A 15,213-nucleotide genomic window follows, 5' to 3' on the forward strand; every position below is an offset into this window, starting at 1 on the left:
AGCAGAGCTCTAGCTGGCTTTCACCGGGCCACTGCTCCTCGGACACTGTGTGCGGTTGGGACATTCTTCTGCAGAAACACTCTTGCTCCTGCTTTTCTCTTCATTTTCAAGGAGCTGGCATTTGTCTTGTTTGCCTCAGATTTTATTTCCTTGAAATTCAGAATACTTATTCTAAATGTGCCGGGTAGTCTTATGAGTTAGAATGAGATGATGCTAAACACTGTGCTGCATCAGAGCTACTTGGGATCGTAGTGAAAATGCAGTACCTCAGGCCCCGGAGTCAGTGGCTGTGCAGTAAGAACCGTAGCAACCAGCACTTTAACGTGCACCTCTGGTGACTCTGGGGCAGATGAAATAAAGATCAGGGGAAATAGGGAAGATTGAAGACTGATTTCCCAGAGAGGGGCAGGGGGCAGTTTCTTGGCCTGTGAATTGATGAATACATTCTTCATTTTTGGAGGATATCTGTCTCCATCTGGGGAGGAAGGGGTTGGCCCATTACTTTCTTTTCTTCCCCACGTGCATCTTGTATGCCGTTCAGTGGTGGTGTTCCTTGGCTAGCCCGGAAAAGTGACCCTGACCTGGTACAATGCTGCTGGATTGACCCATTGAAGCCTGCTCCCCAGAGGTCACCAGTACAACCTGTCAATGAGACAAAAGGTGGTTAATAAATTGCTCAGTGCGGTGAGGGAAAACATCGCCATGCAAAGCTTTGGCAGTGTCTCGGTAGGTGGAGTCAGGTGTTGGTCAGGGTTCAACCAGAGATGCAAAACCAGTAGGAGATATGTGCTAAGAGGTTTATTGCAAGGGTTGGCTTGCATGATGGTGCGGGCTGGTTAGGCGAATCTGAAATCCATAGGGCAGACCTTCAAGAAGAATAGCCTGGAACTCTGGGGTAAAGGCTGAATCTGCTACCTCCTGATAGAACTCGAGGCCTTTCAGTCTGTGGAATCAGGCCCACGCAGATTGACTGGGATAATCTTTCTTGCTTCATGTTAGCTGAATATCAGCTTTAATCACCTGTAAATACCTGTACAATAACACCCAGATGAATATTTGATAATTGAATAATTGGGGACGGCAGCCTAGTCAAATTGATGAATCAAAAGACTGTCATAGAAATTAACATCAGAATTTACTGAGAATTGGAAGTTTGATTTAGGCTGGTCTTTCAAAGCATGTATGGATGGATAATGATACATCAGCCCAGGGTCGCTGTTAACAGCAGAGAATTTCCAATGGAGGGAGGGATTCAAAGAATCTTTGCATGAAAAGTTTTGCACTGAAGAATTTACGAGTCTTTTAGGAAGTTCTTAAAAGGAAATTCCTGCAGTCCTTTCTAATGAAGGAAGACATACCAGCTTTGTTCCCAAAGCTCATCTTCTTTACTTATGGAATCGAAGCATTAGACACAAATGTGGCTACCATACTCTCCAACTGGCTGCCTCAGAGAGAGGACACATTCACGGGCAGCAAATCAGAGCCAGAATTTCACCCACAGACACCTTCCCCTCCCTCTTTAAGTGGCTAAAGGTCAGTCTTCCTTGTAAGTGTCCTATCTTTCCATTCTTTGTGCATCCCAGGCTCGTCAGTGACTGCACAAGACTATTCTGTGTTCCATGTGGATGTCTTGTGCTTTGCAGTGTGCTGTTTCTTCTCTCCTGGGAAACCGTTGCTTATAGATTAAAAGGCCCTTTGGAACTTCACCTCCACTAAGGACCTTTGCTGAGTATCCTCTTCCTCTCTTCCTCTTGTCACACATATGTGCTCATACCGGGCTAGTCACTCACTGTAGAGGCCACAGCTTTTTCATGGTACTGATATAACACCTCAATCTTCCGCTTTGTTGAATTTCCAGAAGACAGGACTTAAGTCTTTTTTCTTTATTTTTTTATTTTATTTTTTTTTATGATAGTCACAGAGAAAGAGAGAGAGAGAGGCGCAGAGGCAGGCAGAGGGAGAAGCAGGCTCCATGCACCAGGAGCCCGATGTGGGATTCGATCCCGGGTCTCCAGGATCGTGCCCTGGGCCAAAGGCAGGCGCCATACCGCTGCGCCACCCAGGGATCCCTCTTTTTTCTTTAAAAAATATTTTATTTATTTATTTATTTATTTATTTATTTATTTATTTATTTATTTATTTATTTAAGAGCGAGGGAGAGAGCACAAGCAGGGGGAATGATAGGGGGAGAGGGAGAAGCAGACCTCCCACTGAGCAGGGAGCCCGATGCAGAGCTCAACCCCAGGACTCTGGGATCATGACCTGAGCTGAAGGCAGTTGCTTAACCGGCTGAGCCACCCAGCCACCCTGAGGAGTTAAGTCTTGTTTAACTTTGTATGTCTCATCTTTGGCCAGGCGTATAGGAGGTTTAGACATTTATTCAACTAATATTTATTGAGCACTACCCATGTGCCAGGCCATAGGCATTCACTGTTTTAGAAAGAATGCCACAGCAGTGACACACCATCTACTCTCAGGGAGGTGACATTCGGAGGGTGGGGGCTGACTGCCAGTAGATACACACACATACACAACACACACAGCGCTTACTGAATGCTGGCAGGACTACATCAAAGAATGCCTCTCCAAAACAGATGTAGAAGCTCAAGAATGATATAGCAGTGAGTGCCACTTCCCAGCCTTTGATGTGAAGCACAACGTGTGGCACAGCTCCTTATTGTTGACAACCCCATGTTGTTCTGTTGATAGAAGATGCATCCATTTGCTAATATTTGTTATTCTACTGAATTTAGGGTCTTGGACTTAGGATAACGTAGATTATACTATTATTTTTGTTGCTCAGATGATATAGAGAGAATTGCTGAAAACAAATAAAGCTAAGTAGCAATGTACTTTTTGGGTGATATTTTTGTGCCTAATAGTAAACAGCCAACTTAGTTTTTTCGAGTGTTTGCAATGTGCCAGGCACTGTTCCAAGCACTTTAAATGGATGATTTCAGTTAATCCTCAGAACAACCTAGGAGACAGGTCCTATCCCCATTTTACACCCGAAGGAGATAGCACAAAGGACAGCTGTGTCACCTACACCAGATTTCCCAGGGAAGAAGTGAATTGTGGGTCACATCCAGACTATCCTGTCTGGAGACCCCGCTCTGAAATGATGTTCCATGTGGCTTGGATGGAATTTATAGAATCAGGGCAAGCATGAGCCCCTTCCTTTGCTGGCCAAGTTAACATCCTTCAGAGAGTAGAAGGTGGCATCAGCCAGGGGTAGAAGAGTGCAATCTGGTTGATTCTCCTGCGAGAATCAGGAGCTCCTGAAGCGCTTGTGTGCACTGTCTTTCCCTTTGGGTCTCATCCACCTGTCTGCTGGGACCTTAATGTTTTTTAATGCATTTTTAATGGCTCACCTACTTAACTGCTTTTATTCCAAAATGCAAAGCATGAACTTAAAAGCAACTCTTTCAGAGGAAAGGAAAAAAGAGAAGGGGAATGAACTGCCATCTGAGGAGACACAGGCAGAGGGATGGGAGCTGCTCTCTAGTGGCGATCACTCTCAGTTTTGAGCCAGTTCTAGGCCGGGCTCAGTGTCTGTGTCACCTGTGGTTCTTATTGTCCTCTAAGCAATGACTTGTTCTCCCCACTTTGAGGAAGAGAAGGCTTACATCAGAGTGGGTTAGTAGCTTGCACAGAGCACACACAGCTGGTGCAAGGTGGATGAGGAATTTGAACCCAGCTCTGCCCGTCAGTGGTTATAATACTACTTTTGTTTTAAATAGACTATCCTCAAAACCCTTTCTTCAAAGAACTTGTACGTCGATCCTAGAAAGTCAAGAGTCAACATTGCAAGAGTCAACATGGAGGCCAGCTGCTTGTTTTCACCCCAGTCATACCCCCATCCGGTTTCTTCTATCTGTGGCCTCACAGGGAGCCTCTGGGAATCTGCAGGGCATTCGTTATTATCATGGTTACTTCTGTGCTCTCCTGAATGTTGACCAGTTGATGAGGATAGGAGCATTGCTCCTCTGAGGATAAATGTAAGATCTTGGTCTTCTTCCAGAACGTTAGAGCACAGCTTCTGGTGTTAGACCTCGCTCTTGCTCCGTGATGTTGGGCAAGTGACTTATCTTCTCAACAGCTTTGGTTTCTTATCTTTAAGATGGGCAGAGACTTGGGGCACCTGGCTGGCTCAGTGGGTCCTACATGCAACTCTTGATCTCAGGGTTGTGAGTATGAGCCTCATGTTGGATATAAAAATTACTTTAAAAAAACTTTAAAAAAATGGACATAGAGTTATTATGATGGTTAAATAAGCATGACAACAAACGCCAACAATACCTCAGCTCAGTGCCTTTCACTAAATGTTTATTGCTGTTATTAGGAATCCTTTATCCCCACTCCAAATTTCCGTAAGATTTTATCCTAAATCCTTCTGGCTGGCCTCTTTGTATGAGCAGGGCCTCTTTTTCTTCTTGACTTGCTATTTGGGAAGAATAAACTGGACACTTTTTTCCTCTGGTAAGGTCTTACCTCAACAGGTATGCCAACCTGAGGGCCCAGTTAGCTGTGTTCTAGTTCTCACTCTGAGCCTTTTTCTCCATAAAAACTAATAAAGGGGACGTTTTAGGTTTTTCATCTTCTGACTCTCTTATTTCTCAATTCATTTAGAACCTGAGCAGTAAAGAGGTATTCAGCTTCCTTAATATTCTATAATGAGTATTTGCTGTCTTCCTTTCCCATTTTCATAGAGTCGTAGAATTTTAGGGCTAAAAGATTTTTTAAATGACTGAAATTAATTTCACCATTCCTGCCCATCAGGCAGTTATTCAGCCTTTGCTGGACACTTGCAGTAATGAGGAGCTTGCTTTCTTAAGAGGCAGCCCTGGGTGTCTGGGTGGGGATGCTCTGGATTGGGCTGGAATCGCCCAGGAGGGTTTGGATCTGGCAAAGTTGGGCTTTCATGCCATCCTGCACTTGGTATAAAACGTTCAGATTAGGTTTTCTTTGGGAGACAGTATGGGCCCAAAGCCTGCTCCCTTTCAGGTAGTTATTTTAGAAAATTCATTTTCCGATACGTAGTCAGAATTGGCTGAGCGAGAGAGTGGGTGAGTGTCCTATGTGCTTTTGGCATCTTATCCTGAGAAATTTCCCACCACTTGAGTGCACCTGCTGAGCAAATTCTAGCTTGTGGCTGGTCTTGAATGATGCAGGAGAACGATCCTCGTGGCACTTTATTAACTTCCTGGCCTCTGTGTTCCAGAGTAGGGCATGTGGATGTGTGACTCCTATCAGGTCACCTCCTGAAAGCTGAGTGTGGTGCGTACTCTGGTGGCAGGAAATAAAACTGCCAGTGAAATTGTACTTTCAACGCCAGGAACACTAAGTGACTGCTACAGAACACACTCACCTCAAATACACCTGCCGAGTGGAGGAAGATTGAATTGGGATCTGCTTGTTTATGCTGTTTGTTCTTAACATTAAGACATGCAGTTAGAGCCAGCAAATGTTAAGAAGCCAAACTCCTTAATATAACCTTTAAAAATAGCTTTTTTTAAGAGTTTGTTTTTTTTTTTTTTTTAATTCATGAGAGACACAGAAAGAGAGACAGAGGGAGAAGAAGGATCCCTGTGGGGAGCCTGATGTGGTACTCCATCCTAGGACCCTGGGGTCACCCCCTGAGCCGAAGGCAGACTCTGCTCAACCACATAGTCACCCAGGTGTCCCTAAAAAATAACTTCATTGAGAGATAATTCACATTCCCCCAAATCTACTATTTAAAGTGTTCAGTTCAGTGGCTTTTAATATATTCATAGATTTCTAAAATCATCACCACAATCAACTTTAGAATATTTGTATCCCCTGGAAAAGAAACCCTGCAGCCATCGCATTCATTTCCCCCACCCCTACCCACCAGCCCTTGGAAACCACTAATTTGCATTCTTTCTCCACGGACTTGCCTGCTCTGGATATTTCATATGAATGGAATAATAACATATATGGTCTCGTGTCAGGATTCTTTCAGTTGGTGTAATGTTTTCAAGGTTCATTCGTGTTATAGCATGGATCAATACTTTTTTAATTGCCCAATAATTTCTGTTGAATGGGTATACCATATTTTGTTTGTCCATTCATCAATTGATGGACATTTGGGTTATTTCCACCTTTGGACTATTACGAATAATGCTTTTGTGAACACTCATGTGCAAGTTTTTGTGTAAATGTGTTTTAATTCTAGCAGAATTGCTAGGTCATATTTTCTAAATAACCTTTCACAATTGCTTCTTTTTGGTTTGCTGTTCTTGGGCCCCATATTCCTGTTCTTTGGATTTATATTAACTTCTGCGCAGGATACATCTGATATGTTAACTTGATAAAAAAGTGACTATACCCGGTTTAAAGTTCTTGGTAGAAATAATTTAAAAATTACTCAATAATTTTGAAAATAAAGTGACAATAAATTGAATCATAAGAATTCTTATTATATAGTGTTACTACTAGATTATTTTTGCCTTTGCTCTCGTTTACCAAGCTTCTTAACATTTGAAGATTTACAAAGTTTTTATTTTTCTTTTCCAGAATCGCAATGAAATAAAAAATGGCACTATCCTTCGGCTAACCACATCTCCAGTAAGTTGATCTTAGTGTACAGCTTTCTAGCAAACATTTTGCTCTCCAGTGCTGCTGTACGTGATTATGAGTTGTTAATTTTTGAGGGTGACTTTAGTGAAAAATAGAAGATCTCTGGAATGTCCTCACGTGCAGATTCTGGATTAGCAGGAATGCCCTTCCTCATATTTCTCATTACAGAGGAGGAAGCTTTTATTGCACATTAGGTACAAATAAAATGCCTTTAAGGTTTGAATTTGGTGGTCATTTCAACAATTCTTGTATTACAGACGGGATAACTCAGCTATACTGTTTGGTTTTACCCACTTGCCCAGCACATCCACTTAATGCTGTCTGAACAAATTCAGTCAACAATCAAAGCAAACAAAACCAAAGACAGCCTGTTATTCAAAGTCGGGGTGTGTCTGTGAGAATGTTTAATTAAGCATTTTCTAGTTTTGGTCAGTGATTATGACAATTCATAAAAATATAGTTTGAGAAATGTCGTCTGTTTCATTGACAGCTGATTCTAGATAAAACACTTTAAAGTCTTCCAAATAAAAGCTGCTAAACAAAATGCTATAGAATATTTAGACTACCGTAGCTGGCTGTGTTACTTATCTTCATCTTTCTTACTTGCTTGTAGATACTTTGGATAGTAACATTAGCATATTCAAACTATATTATTTCACAGTGCATTTTTTTGCTTTCCTAAAAACTAATCTGCGCGAAATATACCAAGTGTTACTATTTTCACTCTGCCTATGTGATAAAAACTGTGTCTAACTCTTATTTTCAGTTTCCACTGAAGCCATGTGGTAGGCTAAAAATAAATTTAGAAATTGGGAAAAGCATCTGGCTAAAGTTAAATTGTGGGTACTGTGACTACCACACATTCTTCTTATTGAAAATCACATTAGAGAGGCTTAAAAACTCCTAAACACTCTACCCAGTAACATCTCGAACCTAAACACGGTGACAAGCCCCACAGAATGCATTGCTGGAGTTGGCCAAACTGTCTTCGGAAGCCTTCTTTTCTACTTACTGGAAATTATAATTCATACTCCTTTTTCCATGGCCATATGATGAGCTGAGACATTTTCGTCTGACTTAGCATTGACTTTACTTTAGTCAGCATGAATGAATGTTAATTTGACCTTTTGAGACCATGGTTTCAGCTGGTTTTTGTAGTTTCTGTTTATCCTGTTACAATTGCTCATCTGCTGGCCGGGCAGAAAGAGTACACCTTGCCTTCCATAAGGTCTTAGAATTAGAAAGGCTCGGTTTTTTGTATCAAGGTCTTCTCTAAGCCAAAGAAGAAGTTAGTTCTTTTTTTTTTTTTTTTTTTTTTTTTTTTATCATCATGGGTTCTTGAACAAAATTTCCACAATGTGAGCCACTCCTTGGTAGAAGGTTAGGTGTTTGGCAGGGTGAAGTTTTTTCAGCATCCTGAAAGTCTGTGCTTTTCAAGTAGTGAACTTCACATTCTCAGAATGGTGAATGGTGAGATGGGAAAACCAATATACAAAATATCATAAGATAGAGTCCACCTACAACAGACCTGTTTACATAATCTAAAGAGCAGTGATCCTCAGGCCTGAATCATTGGTTTAAAGCCTGAACTTTAAAAATGCTGATGTTTGGGCCTTTTACAGAGAAGTTGGATTATGATTTCTAGAGATGAGGTCCAGGAATCTGCATTTTATTTTATTTGTTTTGTTTTAAAATATTTTTATTTATTTATTTGAGAGAGAGAGAGAGAGACAGAGATAGTAAGTAGGGGGAGTGGGAGAAACAGGGTCCCTGCTGAGCAGGGAGCTCGATGCAGGCCTCTGTCCCAGGACCCTGGATCATGACCTAAGCCAAAGACAGATAATCAGTTGAGCCACCCAGGCACCCCTGGGGAGTCTGCATTTTGAAGAAGCATTTTATGATTTGGCTGTAGCCCTAAGGGCTAGAACTCATTCTATAAGCAAAATATTTTGGATCTGTAAACTTCACTTGTTAGTAGATTATTTTTTTATTATTTTATGTTTGACTAAAAAATATGGGTCAGCATATGCTAACTCTTTCACTTTTTATACACATACACAAAATGTTAAAAGAAATATAACCGTCTCCATAAAATTTCCTAGGAAGTGTTAGTATACCGTCGAGAAATGAGCAAATGGTGTTATACCATAAAAATGTTCAGTTTTTTCACCTACCTCGGCTGAACTCTCTCTGTCTCCAGGCAGAAGACACACACGCCTACACGGGTGCACTTGTGTACACGTGTGTGCATGCACACACGTGCACACACTCTTGCTTTAGGTAATGTGTGACTCTGCTGGGTTCCGCCTCTGTGACCTTGGGCAAGCTACATAACTTCTCTGCACTTCAGTTTCCTGTGTACAATGAAGATGATGAGGACACCTACCTGATAGGATTACTATGTAGATTAAATGAATTGCTTCATGAGGGTGTTTGGAATAGTGGCTCATGAAAGGCCCCAGGGAACTTCGTTGTTTTTATTACTAGTATTAGCAGCACAAACAAGGTTAGCATTGATACTGACAGTGAGATAATCTTTGAGTACTCCTTATTATCATCGTCAGTACAGCAAATGCAGACTTCCTGCTTGGAGAAAAATGTACTTTTCGAGGAATTCAAAGTGATCCACTTGGGTTAAATATATGTGAATGCTGTAGAGCCGTTTGAACATTTTAGGAACAATCTGTCTTTGAGAGATTTTTAAAAGATAAAAACTTGGGATTTAGGCTTTGGGTGATTTGTCAGATAGCTGGGGATCTGTGAATGAGTAGAGAGTTCTTGTTCTCCTCTTTCTTTCTCCCCCCTTCCTTTCTTTATTTCTGATGCAAGGTGTCAGTTGTGGTTGTAACTGCGATGGGAGACCTCCGTTTATTTCTGACCATGGTCGGGTGAGGGGGCACGTGGGTTTCATTCTTGGTCCCTGAAGAGGTGGCATTTTTTCCCCGCTGGGTCCCCTGCTCTCTGGGGACTACTTCCAGGTGACAACACAGGGGGTCCTGGGCAGGGAGGGAAGGGACCTTGGCTGTGCAGCCTGTTGGGGTGGAGAACCTTTGCTGACAATACCTGGTGGTTTCCTTTGCTTCACTGCAATCTTAACCCCATTACAGCTCACTTGGGGCTCCTCGGATAGTTCTAATGAGTTTCTGCTCAGAAGATACCTCACTGTGGGGGACAAATACCCCCATCTTCCCCTTTCTCTGAAATATAACAAGTTTCGAAGGAGAAAGCCAGAGCCCAAGAAGGAGAATCTGAGGATGGCAGTGGCACATTGCGGTTTTGAGTTAAATAATAAGTGCAACAGATGGTATGTCCATTAGGCAAAAATACAGGCAGAAAAATTTAATATTTTATTTTTCTTCCTGTCTGCCCCAACTGAAAAGTAGATATGAAAACCATGACTGAATGAATAATAAGAACTGCAAGTTATTATCCAGAAGGTCAGCTCCTCCCAATATATTTCCATTCCTTTCTGTCCTGCTTGTAGTAGCCAAGGGCAGATGCCTTAAAAGGAGGTCTAATTTTAGGCAAAGCTGCTAATTTGGTTTCCTAATTATTTTGTTTTATGTTTATGCAGTAATTAGCCAATGCATGTGAAACACATGATGTTGAAAAGTGAAATTTATAAGCACCATTGTGCTGTTGAAAGATTTTCAGTAACTGGGAAAGATCATTTGGGGGTCTCAAGAAGCTTTGGAACATGGTGTGTAGGCAGGTGTTACTCAGAGTATTGACTGAACAGGTGAACATGCTGCATACATTTGTGTAATTGCGTAACTAAGCAAATAGCTTTTTGTCATTTGTAGGTAATAATTATGCTTAAAAGGTAAACATTTCCCCCCATTTTGCTCTCCGCACTGCCACCCTGGTTCCGTTGGTAGGGCTTTGCTGTTTTTGTGCTCTTGCTTTTCCAAGAGTTGGAAATATGGGCTCTGTCAAGAAGGCAGTTGATTCCCGTCCTCCCGTCCTGATGTTAACAGACATTGCCTGGGGGTGGAGTCATTATGGTTGGAAACCTGCCCGTGGTATAGAGTATGCATGTGGTCTTGTGCTTTTGGCCTCTATATCTTCGTTTTTCAACAAAAGAGTAATTTTTCGTCTGTTGTGGTTTCCTCTGTGAACACTCTTTCCCTTTGTTTTTGTCCTTGACAAGGCTCAAAATGCCCAGCAGCTCCATGAACGAATCCAGTCGTCGAGCATGGACGCCAAGCTGGAAGCCTTGAAGGATTTAGCCAGCCTCTCCCGGGATGTCACGTTTGCCCAGGAGTTCATAAATCTCGATGGCATCTCTCTCCTCACGCAGATGGTCGAAAGTGGCACCGAGTAAGCATCTTTTATCGAGACGTTGAGTCTGTCCTATTCTTCCCAGTATTCTGGGTATTTGTTACTTTCCTTGTACTAACAATTTCTAGTTTTGAAGACCAGAAATTGCCTCCCCCGCCCCCTCAAAAAACTCCTTATGTTTCAAAGTCTTAAGCTAGGTTGAAATAGCATCCTTGAAGTAATTTTAAAGAAGTTATCATTTGAGGGGCCCCTGGGTGGCTCAGTCGGGTAAGCGTGCGACTCTTGATCTCAGCTCAGGTCTTGATCTCGGGGTCGTTGGTTCAAGCTCCACTCTTGGCTCTGCCCGGGGCATGGAGCTTACTTTAAAAAAGTTATCATTTAAATGATGAAATGTAGATCCTTAATTATTTAAAATTTAATACAATAAATATTGTTTCGGTACTGTGTACAAATAGCGAAAGTTGGTAGAATTTAAAAGATGTGAGCCTTGCCATTACAAAATCTACAGAAGCAGAATTCACCTGAGGTATGATTCCTTCTGAGGGCTGGGAGTCTAGAGGTTGGACCAGTTCCAGCTCACAGAACCTGACAGAGGGGGTGTCAGTGAATGGGCCTTGAAAGAGTTTGCGTTTCGTCATGATCCCGAAAGGGATGGGCATTTCTCCTTGGGGAGCTCACTTTCTCAAGGTAGGCTTTGCTTCTGTGGTGTGACTAGAGAGTATAAGGAGCCAGATGGGGCTAGCTCTTACATGTGTATGCTCAGATAAGTCCCCTGACCCCGAGTCCCAAGGTAGAGGCGACAGGGAGCTGCTCATTCCCATATGGTCAGGTGCTCCTGGCATTCACTAGTAGAGCATGTAAGTTAGAGCATGTGAAGATAACACGGTGGTTAATTACATATTAATATTCTAAATTAATGATGGGAAAGTTGGTATAGATAGTTCTGAGGAAAGAGAAAATGTCACTGAGAATGGGGGTTTGAGCCTGGGCAGTTAGTTCTGTCTTCAAGACCTGGTGATTCAAAGAATAAACCGTTGACTGGGCATGTTGCAGATCCATCTTGACCCTCTCCCTTCCTTCATTCTTTTGTTCCTCCATTCTTCCTTCCATCTCCTACATGTGGTTTCTGCAGTTGTCACTAGTGAAAGATTCTTTTTTTATTGGCAAGCAAGCTTGGGTGATTTGGAAAGGGTTGACTGTAGACATGTATCATTTATTTATTTATTTATTTTTAATGAGGGCTAAAACTCTGCTCATTAAATTTTTGGTGAACATCAGCTTGGAGCAGAGCAGGGAAACTCAAATTCTGGGTGTTACTGGAATCTCAGTGTGCCTGCTATACATTGGTGTTGGTGTGAAACCACTCAAGGGAAGTTGAATAAGGTTTTGGATCTAAGGGGCTTGACCCAGGAAAAGGAGAAAATGCTTTCTCTGTGTTGGAAGCTCCAGGCTGAGGTCTACTGTGGAATGTGTCAGATCCCTCATTCCGTGGTACTAGTAAGCAGGGGGGTGTGAGCTATGATTATAAACACCTTCAGTCTGTGGATGCTGTCATGCGGTTGCCACACGTGGAAGGTTCTTCCTGCCTGTCACTGATTCTGGTGGGACAGTGAGCCCTGGAGGGTTCAGCCTCAATCACATTCACAGCATGTTCAGTGAAAACGTAAAAATGTCCCTACATTTATTACCTGAGTCCCAGCCATTGATGTATCAGCATCAAAAGCAATGTACTTGAGCCAGTGGTAACGTAACCTGCTAATATGCTACAGATACCCAAGTATCCGGGGGCTCACACTCTTGAATATTCAGAATGGTATAGTGTTAATGCTTTTAAATTTAGCAGAATTGCGGTCATAATTGCAATTACAATGTTAAATTACACTGAAAGCACTGGTCCCTGTGATTTGTAGCCTGAATAGGGGCTGGGGCCAAGCTCCAGGACCTCTAAGGTTGGCAGTTATATATTTTGATAATGAGGAAAAATGCATGTTGGGAGCTTCAGTTTTGTTGTTATTTATTTATTTATTTATTTATTTATTTATTTATTTATTTATTTATTTATTTATTTTTTAGTTTCCATTATATTTGTTATAGTGCTGTCACAACAAAATATCAGACTGGGTAGCTTAAACAACAGACATCTGTTGTCTCACAGTTATGGGGACTGGGCAGTCCAAGATCAAGGTGTTGACAAGGTTGGTTTCTTCTGTGGTCTCCTTGGTCTGCAGAGGACCGCCTCCCTGTTGTGCTCTCACACAGACCTGTGTCTTTGGTCTGTGCACACTCATTTCTGGTGTCTCTCTCTGACTAAATTTCCTTTTCTCAGATGGGATTAGGACACACCGGAATGGTCTCATTTTAACCTGATCATCTCTTTAAAGGCTCTGCCTCTAAACACTGTCCCATCCTGAGGTACGGGGGGTCAGGGAATCATCATATGAATTCTAAGAGGACACACATTATTCCATGACACTCAGCAAAGGGACACTGCCCCTTCTGCTTGAAAAGAAAAAGAGTGTAAAGGGATGCTATGCATTTGTCTTGTCAACATTGTTACTTATCTGCAGCATTGCCTTTCTCTGTAACTCATCTTGACCTGTAGAGGGGCCCCAAAGAACCACTAATTCTCAGACGGAGGACTGGGGAGGCATGTCTGAATTCTATCCCATGTTGCACGTGTATACCCGGAGAGGATGTATACCCGGAACGTACTTTATGTGAACCACAGTGATTGAATTCCTTTTTTTTTTTAAAGTGTGTTATAGTTATTAGTATTTTAGTTATTTATAATCCGTAAGCCATGTCGATTTGTTCCCATGCAGCCAGGTTTCAGACAAAGGACTCAAGGTCAGATCTTGGGTGAGTTCTGGTGTGCATTTATCTCTTACACTTCCCCACCACATGCTGTTATGGGAAGGAATGGTGTCTGTCTGGATCACCTTTGGTGTCCTCCTCACCATCTTACATCAGTTCAAAGTCCTGCTGCTTTGGGGCATGGAGGAGGGAAGCTCTGGAGCCATGCAGCCTCTTGCCTCCTTCTTCCGGGTCGTGCAACTCATCTTAAGAAGCTGCTCATTTGATGCACAGCTATTTTTCAGATCTTTTCAGATTAAAAAGATAAGAGAAAGACATTTTTCTTATAAGAAAACCTGGCTTCTCAATTAAACTTAGAGCAAGACTTTAATTAATTAACAGAAAACTTTGGGAATAGAAACTGTACAAATTAAAAAGATCCTGCAATTTGGAATGCATTTAGTCATGACTCCTGGGCAGATTTCCAGCTAGGGAAGGCAGAGGTTGCCTAAGCAGGACCTGTGGAAATTTTTAGGAAACACAGAAGAAATGTGGCTGGAATTTTCCCCCTCACTTTGAGTTATAATGAGATTCCAAGATTATTCACCTGCTTGTCATTACTCAAGGCTAAGCTTTTAAAGGTCTCTTTCCCATTGGTACCAGGAGGGGCCATGGGGCAAAATGAGTAACAAAGGAACAATGGGAGTGTCACTTTGGCAAAGCATAATGTTTGAAACCTGAATTGAATTTTTCCATCCTTGTGGAATTTTGAAATTCCATTCCTTGTTTAAGCTTGAAACATATGTGTATAAGGAAGCAAATAAAGTTGTGGGGAAGCATGTTGGCTCAATCTGGGCAAGGAAATGGTGTCAGGTAAGGAAATTTAAGGAATGGGCAATGTTTTTTGTTTTTTTTTTTAAGTGAGTATTAAGAGATTTCTCAAGGGATTAATATCCAAAACATATAAAGAGCTCATACAACTCAATAACAAAAAAGAGCCCAGGTAAAAAATGGGCAGAGGATCTGAATTAGACATTTTTTCAGAGAATGCATACAGATGGCCAACAGGTATTTGAAAGATGCTCAACATCATTCTTCATCAGGGAAATGCAAATCAAAACCACAATGAGATGTCAACTTTCACCTGCCAGAATGACTACTATCAAAAAGAGAAGAATAGCAAGTGTTGGGGAGCATGTGGAGAACAGTGAACCCTTGTGCATGGTTGGTGGGAATGTAAATTGGTGCAGCCACTCTGGAGACCAGTATGGAGGTTCCTCAAAACATTAATATTAAAACTACCATAGGATCCAACAATTCAACTCCTGGGTATTTATCTGAAGGAAATAAAAACCTTAATTTGAAAAGATACACACATTCCTATGTTTATTGCAGCATTACTTGCAATAGCCAAGATATTGGGAAACAGCCCTAAATGTCTACTGATCACTGATGGATGAATGGATAAAGATACGAAATATATGTATAATGGAATACTACTAAGCCATTTGTGACAACATGGATGGACCTGGAGGGTAT

At 41.8% G+C, this 15,213-nt stretch overlaps 1 protein-coding gene across 6 annotated transcripts in view; it reads left to right on the top strand.

The window, feature by feature from the left end:
- Nucleotides 1–15,213, top strand: part of ELMO1 (engulfment and cell motility 1) — a 526,171-nt gene that overhangs the window by 154,149 nt on the left and 356,809 nt on the right. For all 6 annotated transcript variants that reach the window (XM_072783482.1, XM_072783477.1, XM_072783480.1 and 3 more), the window contains 2 exons: nucleotides 6,538–6,588; nucleotides 10,751–10,920. In XM_072783482.1, the coding sequence (XP_072639583.1) occupies nucleotides 6,538–6,588; nucleotides 10,751–10,920 (221 nt within the window). The remainder of the gene's footprint in view (nucleotides 1–6,537; nucleotides 6,589–10,750; nucleotides 10,921–15,213) is intronic.

Source organism: Canis lupus, chromosome 18 (genome assembly GCF_048164855.1).
Source record: "Canis lupus baileyi chromosome 18, mCanLup2.hap1, whole genome shotgun sequence".
Lineage (NCBI taxonomy): Eukaryota > Metazoa > Chordata > Mammalia > Carnivora > Canidae > Canis > Canis lupus.